At 36.0% G+C, this 13,269-nt stretch overlaps 1 protein-coding gene across 4 annotated transcripts in view; it reads right to left on the reverse strand.

The window, feature by feature from the left end:
* Window positions 1-3,032: 3,032 nt before the first annotated feature.
* cd226 (CD226 molecule) overlaps window positions 3,033-13,269 on the reverse strand; it is a 60,078-nt gene continuing 49,841 nt past the window's right edge. For 3 of the 4 annotated variants that reach the window (XM_060824293.1, XM_060824292.1, XM_060824294.1), the window contains 3 exons: window positions 7,252-7,339; window positions 7,095-7,155; window positions 3,033-5,273 (listed from right to left, as the gene is read on the reverse strand). In XM_060824293.1, coding sequence (XP_060680276.1) covers window positions 5,169-5,273; window positions 7,095-7,155; window positions 7,252-7,339 — 254 coding nt within the window. In that variant the 3' untranslated portion in view covers window positions 3,033-5,168. Of the gene's footprint in view, window positions 5,274-7,094; window positions 7,181-7,251; window positions 7,340-13,269 lie in introns of all 4 variants that reach the window. The other variant, XM_060824295.1, reaches the window with a different exon arrangement.

Consider the following 13,269-nt stretch of genomic DNA (forward strand, 5'->3'; position numbering starts at 1 on the left):
GACTTAGTCACATAGAGACATGTTAGCACAAACTTATTTTTTTAATTCATTCATAGGATGTGGGATCTTTTGTCTGGATTAGGATTTATTACCTTCCTGGAGAAGGTGAGCCATTTTCTTGAACATCTGTAGTTCATCTGGGGAGAGTGCATAATTTGAAATAAATGCTGAAGAGTTTATTTACAGCCATTGGATCACATTAGAAGGCAGAATCAATCTAACAACTGATATTAGGGTCAAAATACTGTTACTGTATCAAAGCAGTCAGCTTCTGCCCCTGTATTATGAACTAGAATTTGGGTTTTCAGAAGTAATTGATGTTTGTACAGTCATACGTTCGTCAAAGTTACTTTGTGGCAGTGATACATCAAAGTCAGATTCACAGCCACAAAGAAGGATTAAACACTTCTATTCGCGTCAAAAGTGATTGTACATTATTCCATAATACAAGTCAGCTGTACAAAATGTCCTAAAGGTACAAAATGTAGCAATGTATCATATGTGCAGTGGCCAAAGTGGAATTTGTTAAGAGATGCATCTGTGGATTTTCATCATCTTTGGTCCCAGGTTACATTACATGAGTTAATTCTTTGCACCAAAGGCAACTTGCTATACTGTTACTGGGGAAGAGAATTTATTGCATTGGAAAATAAGCAGTTCTAGCATCTGTTGTTGAGCTACTTCTTCGCTATCTCAGTTGTGGCAAGAGCAGATACATTATTTCTCTCACTTTCTCTTGTTTTTTCTATCAAGGTCAGTACTTATAGTTTGGTCCATGGGAGGGCCCATCAGTCTAACACTCTGATTTATGACTCTCCAAAATAGTTTTGGTTCTTGGTAATAATAAATACTAGGTAGATAATAAAGGACTGGATTGGTGTGGATTATTTATGAAGAGATTCACAAAAAATGGATTGCACATCATCATTTATGGAATTATTTTGTAGACCAAAAAATGGTCGAACTCATGATGGTGTAAAAATCACACCAACTCCAGGGTAAGCTATTAAATAAGTGGAAATCAGGCTATTGAAGTGAGTACAAATTAATATTTATTTTGCAGAGGATCAAACATCACTCACCTTAAGTCACTAGGTGGGCTAGCTCTGGATTCCTTCATTCCACATGGTAAGGTTTGATTCACAAAACAAAATGAGTCGAATGTACTGTGAATCACAGCAGAGAGAAGCGGCTCCATGTTCTTGTTCAAATAATTTTGCCTCCAATCATGAGGTCCCAGAGTTCTGCTGCTGACAGAATATAAGCTTGTATCTTCCTTCAAAACTGGCATATGGATTAAATGCACTGGACATTGGGTGCTATTTGCTAGTGAAAGTGTAGCTTTTTTATGTACAAAGAATCTTGTTTGATTGTTCTGCAGTGCACACAAACAAAGCTGCAATTATACTTAAGAGGTGACTAGTTCAGGCAGAATCCTTTAGTTAGGTGGTCACATTTCTTTTGTGAGAAGTTTCTTCCACAGATATATAAAGTGATCTTTTGCATTCTGTCTCTGAAGCTTAATAAAGTCCCACATGTTTAATATGAAATTATATGAATGCTTGTTTCACTGTGATGTATATAATTAAAGAAATGAGATGGAGATTGGTACTACCTATGGCTGTGTTCTTTTCCACTGTGTGCAGTTTTGCCATGAATTTGTATTATGTCCATATTAGTGTTTGTGTAACTTTTCTAATGATAGTTACTAACTTGAATTTCCATCAATTCCACCTCCTTTAGCGTGGCATCCATTTCCTAGTTGTTGAACAGTCAAGTTTCCTTCCACTATAACAGTCTACTACTGTGAGACAACTTACTTTCTTTACCTGTTGGTTATTTGCTCTCCTAATAGACAAAACCTTGTATACTGTAAATTGGAATAGGACTTGAGAAAATCTAGCTTGTTAATGGAATCAGTTGTATAATTAGACTTTAAACACCTGCTTAATTACAGGTATTTCCAACGTTTTAAGTCAAACACTGTACATTGGGCTGCCAAATAATTTCAATTATATTCACTCTGCTTATTCCAGCTTTAGCCTATATATTGCTGGTTCTATCTATCTTCAAAAATGCAAGTGCATGCTCAAGTATTCACTGACTACAGTGAAATCCCAAAGTTTATGGCCTTCTAGACTTGCTTATAAGGCTCATAGTATAAATTACAAGCCTGTGGCACAAAGGGTGTTAAATCATTTCCAAAATCTCAGTTTCTTTGAAACATGACATTTTCAATATTGTGGAATAATATGTTCTATTCATACTTGTTGATTTCAAGAAAATAATTTGTATTAGAAGTTGCATTTTTCTTTACAAGTTAGTTATTTGTGTGTGAATTCTGTATCAGTTATGTCCAGTACCCATTGCCATGGTAATATGTCTTGTAAGACATCTTAGCACAGTTGTATACTAAGGTCTGTGCAATTATCAAGACAACTAGTGGAACAAAAACTTTGGTTAAAACAGAGACCAAAAAATGTCAGAAAATGTTGTGTAGATAGAGCACTATTGCAAATCAGCAGTAGCCAGTGGGCTCAGATTGAACATTAAGCTACTTTCAAGAATTGAGTAGCTGCCGACATTTGAGTCTGTAATATATGATAATGTTATGCTGCTGCTAGTGTTATGATAGGTGTGGAGATATTAGTTCACATTCTAAAACTGTTTAATTGAGTATGAACTAATACTTAGTTTCATTTGAAAGCAGCAGGATCAAATAACACTGTCTTCAGTTTTGTTTTTAGTTTATTTTTTGTCACATGCACTTAGTGACAGGAACCATCAGATGATTAAAAAGAATCTGGTTTCTAACCAATCATCAGACTGGCCTCAGTGTCTGTATCCAAAGGAAAGCTGTACCTTAGTCATCATTATCTCCTATTTATCTCAAGCTTCACGATGTATGTCAGAGAATGGTTTCATCAGTAGATGTTATTTTTATGTTGTAATTTATGGTTCTGTGCAACTGCTCTTGGAAATAAATTATTGGCTTTATCAGACTGTGGATTTACCTTTGTGTCTTTGTTTATTTTATTCACAACAGTATGATGTCATATTTTACAAAGTGAGGTACATCAAAACAAGCAGATCACCAGCATGTACAAAATTTACAATTATTGTAAAATAAGGTACAAGAATTGGCTTCCTAAACATCACTTTCCCATTTGCCTGCTATTATAGACTCCCTGATGTTTTGCCCAATTTAAGGATGTTAATCAAGTTGGAGTTAGGTATATTATGGTTTCTAGGAAGTCATTATGCCTACAGTCAGATTAATCACAATCCTGAATTAGTATGTTTGATGACTGAAGAAGAACGAGAAAGCTTGTCAAGAGATATTCCATTTCATTGATAATCAACCTCTGATGATCAAATTTCACTTGCATTGGTGTTGAGTTAACATGTGCTGTATTTACAATTAAATGAAGCTGCCAGAAATTAGAACAGATATTTTCAGCCAACTGCTGGCTCTATAAAATGTCTATTTAGCCCACGTGCTGTAAATTTTAAATATCACTATCAAAGACAAAGAAAAATCTGTAATCTTTAAATTACTTACAGCTGTCCTTACAATACAAAATCTTAATGATACTTTGTTTTAAATAGGCATATAATGTTCTTGCACACAGCCTGTAAAATTGGAGAAGGCTAAGGAAATGACAAATACCTCCATGGACATGTTAGAGTAAATGACTTTTTTCTGTGATGTAAATTCTATCTAACCTGCACAGGAAATATTCTTCAACAACTCCCAATATTGGGGCAACCCTGACTTCAAATGCCAGTCCTTGTGAATTTTTACCCCCAACGTGGCAAGTTCATTGATGTAACAGAGAAAGAAAATTAACTTTCACTAAAATACTTCTCGAGTACTTCCTGTTGGGGCACACAAGCTGTGACATTCCTCAAGTGGCCCTGCTTGTGAAACAGAGACCTCATAAGAGTCAAGTATCTTGCACAGGCATAATAAGGGATCATTTTGCTGCTCCAGATGCCTTGATACTTGCCTGTTTGATCATTCATAACTAAGTATCAGCAAAGCGATGCCAGCCAATTTTGATATCTATAAACATTTACATTCTTCTGGGTATGGCTCTCATTCAGATTTAAATCCAAATGTTTCTAGTTGTATATACCGTCAGCTTACTCTTGCCTCCACCCCTACCTACTTTCTACCCTTCCAACAGTTTAGCAACTTGGACAATTGCTTCATGAAGCCTCAGATCTTTTCCCTGAATCTTCCTTATTTGATATCTTTATCTAGCCCACCTCCCTCCCTTTTTTCAAAACTTTCCTCAAGACCTTGCTGCTGTTTTTTTTTGCCACCTGCTTCCCTCTCCTGCCTAGTATCTACTTGGTAAGGGCTCTGATTTGTGTACTGTACCTCAGAGCTACCAGAAAGGAAAGGTATTTTTAAAATCTGATCTCACACAGATTCTGATGCCTGTGAAAATTGACCAATTGAGAATGAGCATAGTTGAATAATACACCACCGTGTATATTTTGCCTACATGAATTACCAGGTCAAATTAAATATTCCTTGAGGAAACAACAATCAAACAGAGTTAACAATATGGTGGTGTGTAATAACACCAATCTAGTAAAAATCCCTTCTTTTGGCATTTGATCTGTTCTAAGGTAACATGACAACCGTTAGTTTCTCTGGTCTCATATATTTGGTGACAATTCAAATATTGAAATATTAAATAAGAAAATAAAATTCAACCGGTGGCTGCAAACAAGTTTTTATATACCTGTAAAATATTTAAGAATTGTAAGACTGGCTTAATCTGAGTTTTTTTTCTATTATGTATGTCGCTAAGCTAATATATCCAATCAGTTCTCAGTTGGCAAGTTTATAAATATACACATGATGTCTTGAAATTATTACATTTACCAGTTAAATGTTTTAAAAATGATTGTAACTTAAGAATAAAACAAATGGAGCACTTTTTGAATTTGAGAGAAGAAAGCACATCGTTCCTTGCTTTATCCTGTTGAAGAATTGTAATAAAGTTCACTGTTTAATTATGTGATGGAATGAGTTCAACAGTCACCTCATTTGTGAGGAAAGTGAAAGCTGAAACAAGGGTTCAGTTCATAGTGATGACGTTCGACCAGTGAAGTTGAAGATGGATACACAGCCATCTAATCAGTAGTAGATCCTACAGATTGGCATAAATAGCTTCTTCCTGGTACTCCATACCCCTGGAATTTGGCTGATCGTAGACATCAGAATTTGTATAGCTGTTTGGGTTGGCTCTTCTTTGCTGTTTGTAAAGAGTATTGTTAGAATTGCAATACAGACAACCACACATCACCTAACCTTTAAAGTTTATTTATTCATTAACTTAAACAAATGAATAATTGGTTATAAAGAATAAAGAATGTCTGCATGCTCAAAAAAACTGAGGTGGAGAGACCAATCAAATTGAAAATTAACATTGAGCCTTATCTGGTTTGCTTCATTTACTCTTCTTCTAAGAGAACATTTATTATCATAATAATAATATTATAATTTGGTGGGATAATTTATCAGGACACATTTTTTCAGCATTTTGTCCACACAATCCAAAGATTTACTGGATTAATGGACAGCAATGTATAAGCACAATGCAAGGACAACTTTCTGAAAAATAGCACTGGGAAACCTGTATGATTTATCCCACTGCCTTAATCTGAGGTCAAAAATTGTATATTTCTACCACCATCTGATCTAATTCCAGGCTTGGATATAGATTTGCCCAACCTTAACTAAACTAGCAGGAGAACTGTGCCTAATTATTTTGAGAAAAATACAAAATTAGAGTTGTACATATAAAGGGGTTGGCCATTGTCACTACTTTGTTTTATGTGAATTAAACATACATGGTTCTTTATCTGAGCCTTGGATTAAATAATCCCCACCTTCTGTAACTCACATTCAAGTAGACAAGGGCACTTCTATAAAGTAATGAAAGTTTTGTGCTCATTCAGGGTATAACCATTCAAAGCAGAGTGAAAATCCTTCTGCACAGTACTGCTTTACAGTCTAATCTTACTAGAGGCTCAATCATTTTATTCTTGGCATCTGTGTGTGTAGTCTGTGTCAGCGAGACAATCCAGCACTGTACTTTCTTAATGTAAAGAGCTAAATATGTAGTCGATTTGGTAAGTAATGGTTGTGGTAAGATTTGACAAAGCAGATAGGTCTTGTTCCACAAAAAGTTATCAAAGGTTCAAGGGAATAGCTGTAAAACTGACATTTCAGTCAATTTTTCTTTGAGGTATCTTCTGAAGGATAACATAAATTGGTGCAATGAAGTTTCCAGGTTGCCTGCATCCTTTTATCACAGGTTAATATGAGTCATAGACAAAAAGCTTTCCTTATTCTGTATTCAGCATACATTTGGTTTGGTCAAGCTTCCCCCTTGCCCACCTCCAATGTGGTCCTGTTAACTCCAAAACTTCAAATTACTGTTAACTTTCAGTGTATTCTTTTGCAGGTTGCACACTCAGTATTGTAGCTACCATTGATACACGAGGGTCTGATCATCCCTGAATGGTATGTGGTATTTTAGACTCAGTCCCAATTCTTAGCCATTATTTTCCCTTCAAGGATGCACAAAACATTCAGTCCTTATCAACAGGAGGAGTTCGATTCTATGCCTGGATCCCCTGGTTTTTGCACACAGTGTTCAGATTTTCATTTAAATTCTAGATCATCTCTTGTATGATATGTGGTTTAGTGTTGGGACTAGATAGAGGCTCCTTAATCTAATTGAACATTTTTACAAAGTCTGGTGAAAAGATATTAATTCGATCAGTTAGCACTGGATTTCAATCCATGTTTTAAAGTTGGAGGGACAGTAGTTGAATCCATTCTACCTTCCAATTCCTATCATTGGATGTGGCAGAAAGGGTTGTATTGGAAGTCAAAGGCAGCAGTTTGGTATTTCTGCTGAGAATACAATATTTCTCTTCATCATTTAATGCATCAAGGGGCTGGAACTGTACTGGTCTTCTTTGATTTCGATCTTTGTTGATAATGTCACATTGTTAGATTTAAATTCACAGTTAATTAGGTTAAATCACAACAAATATTGTCTTACGTTATGTCTTTCAGTGGTGCCTTTTTGGAACTGTGTGTTGCTTGCTTTCCGTTTCTTGCTCCTGTGGAAAAGAATAATGTACTTTCCTATGATTCAGATTAATCATTTCATTGGTCTATTTGCTTTGCACAAGTTATGTAGATCACAGAATACATACCTCCACACACATATTATAATAACAACACTGATGACCAATACAAGGCTTCCCAAAGCAATTGCGCCAAAAATTAGAAACATTTTTATGTCTGTAAGTGAACAAGAAAAAATAATTAGCACGATAACATTAATTTAAAATGATATTAGATATTACTTGGATATTACAAATCCAACCTATGTATGCAGCATATATGTTCTGCTTTACAAATATTTTCAGCTGTCAATTAGTTTGGACTTGTTAATTGTATAAACTATGTATAATTTGTTTTGGTTTCCCCACTTCCTGCAGGAACAATCAAATTGCCATTGTTCAGAAGTTATTTTAAAAATAGTATTGTGGAAGAACATATTGCTGTGCCTGTGAACCATACCTCTGTAACTGAATGTTGAATAGGGTTGTGCTATGCAATGCTGGATGTGAAAATCAACCAGTATTTAGATGAATCAGTATGAAGGAAAGCACTTTAAAAATGCATTTGAGCAAACCTGACAGATAGGATTTTACCACAGGCTTTGGACTCCAATGTTGGACCTAACCCCACATTTATCTTGCACCAGGGGCATTGGCTCGGTAGTTTTATTGGCAGCTTATCCGTATAGACAGCCTTCTAATTGTCCAACACTGTTCTCACCATCCTATTAAGGACAGCATATGGGCTCTTGTTGCTGTCAACCCAACATGAAGCCCTGTCTGAGCAGCTCCAAGAGTGAATAGTAAGCACTTTCAAGGTAGGTCTAAGACCTTGAGGGGGAAAATGATATGTCTTAATGGGGCAGGCTGGTGCAGGCAGGGACGGGGTTCGTTGATCAGAAAAGAAATGCCTTTGGATGACTCAATAGGGCCAGCAGATCATCCATTCCTGCCACCGATCTCCTTGTTGAGGCCTGGAGTCTCCAGCTCTGATGGTTGCCATACTGCTACGAGGGAATGATGACCTCCCAAATGTAGTGGGAGGACTAACCCATTGCAGACAAAAATTCAATGTGCTCATAAATCACCTCCATTTGTGGCCGTAATCATTTAAATTAGCTATCCCCTTGGGAATGCAAGGGGAATCATTCCGATGCAGCTTCCTCTCTATTGTCCTAGCAAATCCCACCTTCACACCTACCACTATAGGTCCAAGAATGTTCTACCCAAAGCCAAGCTTTGCCTTTCAAAGCAAAAGGTGCATAACAACCTCTCAATGTCAAATCCATTTCTTCCATTCTAATGCTGCAATCCTTTCTGCTTAAAAAGATGGGCCATGCTCACTTGTTGATTTCAGTCCTGACGAACTGACTGACAGGCATCTGGCACTTTTGAGGCAGTTTGTGAAATGCTTTAAATACTTAATGCACGCTGTTAGTGTTGCTCCATCATTATTTATTTTGTAAAAGGGAAGACCATTAAAGAGGTAGTCTGAGATCTTGCCTTCTCCTTGGTGTGTCACACATGTAGAGATCACGGATTGGAAAATCAAGGTCCTGGGCGAGGTATCATAGTATATGGTCCCGTCTCTAATGCCATCTTAGCAGTGAAGAATTTTTTTTTTTGCATGTACAAACTTGTCTAAGCCATGATGCACTTTCTGCATCAAACCTTATGGGCAGGTAACCTGCTCCAAAATGGCAATCAATGTCACTCTTCAGTCAATTATTCAAACCTACATCAACAATGGCTGAGCAATGATTTAACTTTCACCTTTTCCTGAATTCTGGTTGATCTCTGGTCTTTCCACTAAAATTTGGGGGCCAGCAGGATTTAAGTTTGTACAACTGAAACTGTGAAGTTGTTCCAATTTGTAAGATCCATCACAGCAGTTCTATGAGCCAGATATTTAAGTTGTTTTCTAGTTTGTTACTTGATGGCCATGAGACAAAGTATAAACAGCCAAGTAGTCAAAGCAAGAATTCAATAATATATGATGGAGGCAATTTATCACACTTTGTGAGATCTAAACCTCAGCCATGCTAACAGAAGGGTTGAGTGGAGTTTGGAGATAGATGCATTCCTGTTATTAAAATAATGCAAGTATTTCCAAATACAGGGATGTTATTTCTCTGTATGAAGTACTGAAGAAACTTGATCCAGTTTTGGAGTCAGAAACAAAGAGCAACGTTATAGCTTCAGATCCGTCTATTAATCTGCAGAAAGTTGCCATAACACTGAAAGGGATAATGAACTTTGACCAGAGAATGCAGCAATCTCACAAATTTTTAGTTAACATTAACTAGCTTTCTGCTCCTAATTCAGTTGATTAAGTTTTGTTTTAGCTTCAATTGTTACCACATTTCAAAGTTTCTCTAGAAAAGCAAGAAACCAAAATAACAGTTAAAGATTTCTTATTAGTTAAATCTATTTTAGCTGTCATTGATGTATGCAATAGTTAATTTCAAAATAACTCCACATAAACAGCAATATGGAGACAATGCACAGCCCAGAAGGACTATATTTAAAAAAATAAAGGCAATAACGCTGGAAATCTGAAATAAAAGCAAAATGTGCTGGAAACACTCAGCAAGTCTGCCATCATGTGTGGAAAGAGAAAGAAATGGTTCAAATTTAACATTTAATATAACTCTCTTAGAACTCAAAAAGCCTAATCCCAATCCTTTCCTCCTCTCTGACCAGCATTACACCTCAAACTTATCTACTATGATAAATGGCTTAGAGTGTATTGAAAGCATTTCTTTGCTAAAACCTGTCAATCATTCTTTGCTTACATCTATTTGATTCTACATCTGTCACATTGTTCAACACAGCCAACAATTTCACAGTCCTCCATTATTTATCTCTGCAGCAACGCTTGTGCCTCATTCCAAGCTGTTTCCTCAAAAATAGCTAGGACATACTCTGTAATGCAAAGGTATTAGGGCATTGCTCATGTTTCCTGTTGAGGAGATTGTGAGATAATGTACTACAATTCATTTAGAACATCATTAGTAATTGTGACTCGGCAATGACTGCCTTGTTAGTGTGACAAAGTGGGACTTTTGAGGGTCTTTTGATATCAATAGCACAATGGAAGGGCTGAGCTACAAGCGTGAGGAAGGGGAATAACTACCAATCTCAACAAACCTTGGGTCAAAAATATAGTAGTTGTGCGCCCGCAATTGATTAGGGAAGCTCAAGGGTGTGCAAGCGAACTATGAGTGCAGTAAATGCAAGGTGATGGTAGGAGGTGGCATGAGGATGGAGAAATTTAAGGATTGAAATTACTCACTCAGCAACCTCAATCTTCTTTTCCTTACTCTTGATAGCATCTCAGCCTTGCCCTCGTCAAAGTCTTCGCCTCAATAATGTTTTTCTCTGAAATTTACACTAGCCTTCACATTGATAAATTATCCAGAAACTTATAAACAGTCTCATGAGCTTATGATGGAACATAACAACCATGAAAAACAAATCAAAAGTCAGCATCAGTTAACAGTGTCCCAGGCAAGCAATGAACTTCCACAATATTCTTTCTTTAAGCTTCTAGTTTGAAGCTCCCAAACCATCAGTCATGCACAATTGGCTGAGTGTTTTTAAGAAAATACAGTTGTGGACATTTTTTTGTTTTTAATGCAGAACATTCTAGTGCTGTTAAGATGCATTCGAATATATAGAAAATGCAGTGCACTTTTCACATTTTTAAGTATCATTGACCAAGGAAAGACCCAGAAAACACAAGAAAAATCACTTTATCAAATGTAAATTGGGAAATCTAGAGAAATGGCATCAATTCAGGAAATGTGCATAACAAAACACATTACAAAAGAGGCAACAGGTTTTGACAGAGGTTTCACAGAATCAGCATGCAAGATTGAAGAAATTTGGACTTGCTTCAATTGTCCTCAATGCTCTGCATCAAAAGTCAGCATTAAACTGTGCTAAAGCTGTCTTTCAATGCAAGTTTGGGAATTTCACTGAGAGGGTGCCCTAAAGGTCAGCAATGAAGTAACAGTGGCTTTCAAAGCAATGCCTAAGGAAATTCTTAGTTATTCTGACAGCTTGAATGAACTTTGACATATGTAATGGTATGTTGTCAAAAGACTGGACAAAATGATCTAACTATTCTGACAGGATGTTATTAGATTTATGTAGCCCTCTTTATTAATTTACATTTGCCTAATGAGAATACAAATTAAGCAAAGTAGGATCTTAACTTAGGTTTCTTCAACACTAATAATGAATATTCATAAAGCAACTTGTGACATCAAAGTGATCGTTTATTGAACTAAAATTAAGCATTTGTAATGTAAGATATGTGTTTTTGCTTTTATGAGCAACATTGTAGTTAGCAATTAACATTTTCAGTTGTCATGTGCACCAGTATGAGTGATAATCCATTGAACACAAGCTACATCTGCTCCTTCACCGCTGCTGTGATATACCAAATTCCATAATATAATGAAGATTGTCTGAAAGGCTTTTGCTGTTATTCGAAAACTTGGACTGAATTTTAAAATCTGGGAATGATAATTTTGGGAAAAGTAAGGACCATTTCCATTGATCTTATCAAAACTTTCCACCTTCTCACTATTTCACTATATTATTCTTTTCATCAGAAAGATGACTTCAACTAGTACTTCCTTTCATTGACCATGCATGGGACTGTTATGTCAATAGCATTTTCTCAAAGAACACCAGTAGGTGCAATTTGCTTATTCACAAATCATTTACCAGATTCCTAAACACTCCTTTCACATCACTGAGATTCACATGTACTTCCTTCAAACTGGCGCATGCTTGTTACTCCATGCAATGCAATATCCTTTCTATTGGAGCGATCCTGTAATTCCGACTCTGTTTTCTGACCACAAGTATAACCCTGACATCATTGTCGTTTATTATCTCTATAGCTTCTCCCAATCCTGTCAATTGTTTCAACATTTAGCATTATATGCAGGTCACTGAATTCTTTATAACTTTGGGAACAATTTCTCATTTTCCTCCATAGCATTTGAGTCCTCTCATCTGCACATAAATTTCTTGATGACTGATTTAGCTATCTCTCATTTCATCATATCAATTTCTGTCATCCTAGTTTCTTCTTGCCTCTATTTTTTATTCTTTTATTTTAGCCCTTTCCATGACTAAAGCAAAATGATCTTTGCATGCTATCCAACACTTTCCTCCCTTTGCCAGTAACATGAAGACCTACTCACAGGCTGTTAACTTTCTACTGTAATTGCAGTCAGACATTTGTGCTCTTGAACCTGTGAACCTGTTGTTCTGCCTCCCTTTCTTTGAACAAATAGATTAATTGACTTAATTTTAGTCTTTCAAGTTTTGATGAAAGTTCACTATTCAAGACATTAATTCTTCTTTCTTTTTACAGATTCGGAGAACTGCATTTTTCCAGTATTTTCTTCTATGTTGTTCTATGTTGTTTGGTTAAATGGCATTCCGTGGTAATATTTATGGCTTATCATTTCTATGAGAAATGCTCCTCCTATGTTCTCTCTTAACTCCCATTTTTTTATTATATGTTTATTTTTTTAATGCTTCCACACTTACGGTCTGGCAATGATATTAAGCATTAGGCAAATGTAGAACCGTTTTACAAGACTATTATCAGAATTAAGATTGGATGATACAATCGAGGATTTTTCAACATGTTCAGGTTTCTTTTTGGTAAAAAGAAAACTATGAGGAGATCTGATACAGCTTTGTAAATGCTGTTTGAGAAGATTTGTAGCTCAGGAACTTTGTAAAATTATGAAGAGTTTTAATAGAGTGGGTACTAAGAAACTATTTCCACTTGTGAGTGGAATTTCTTTATTTAGAGAGTGGTTAGAATGTGAAACTCATTACCATACTCAGTGGTTGAGGTGATTAACAGTGTGGGGCAGAGAAGTATGTACATGAGAAGAAAAGAAAGAGAATGATATGCTGATAGATGAAAGAGGCAGGAACTGAAGCTCATTTGGAGTATAAACAACAGCTTAAAACTGTTGGACCACATGGCTCTATTTCTGGATTATAAATCCTATTTAATTCCATTTTGCAAATGGGCATGAATAGTTAACTACTAGCAGATCAAATATAAAT

Source organism: Hemiscyllium ocellatum, chromosome 4 (genome assembly GCF_020745735.1).
Source record: "Hemiscyllium ocellatum isolate sHemOce1 chromosome 4, sHemOce1.pat.X.cur, whole genome shotgun sequence".
NCBI lineage: Eukaryota > Metazoa > Chordata > Chondrichthyes > Orectolobiformes > Hemiscylliidae > Hemiscyllium > Hemiscyllium ocellatum.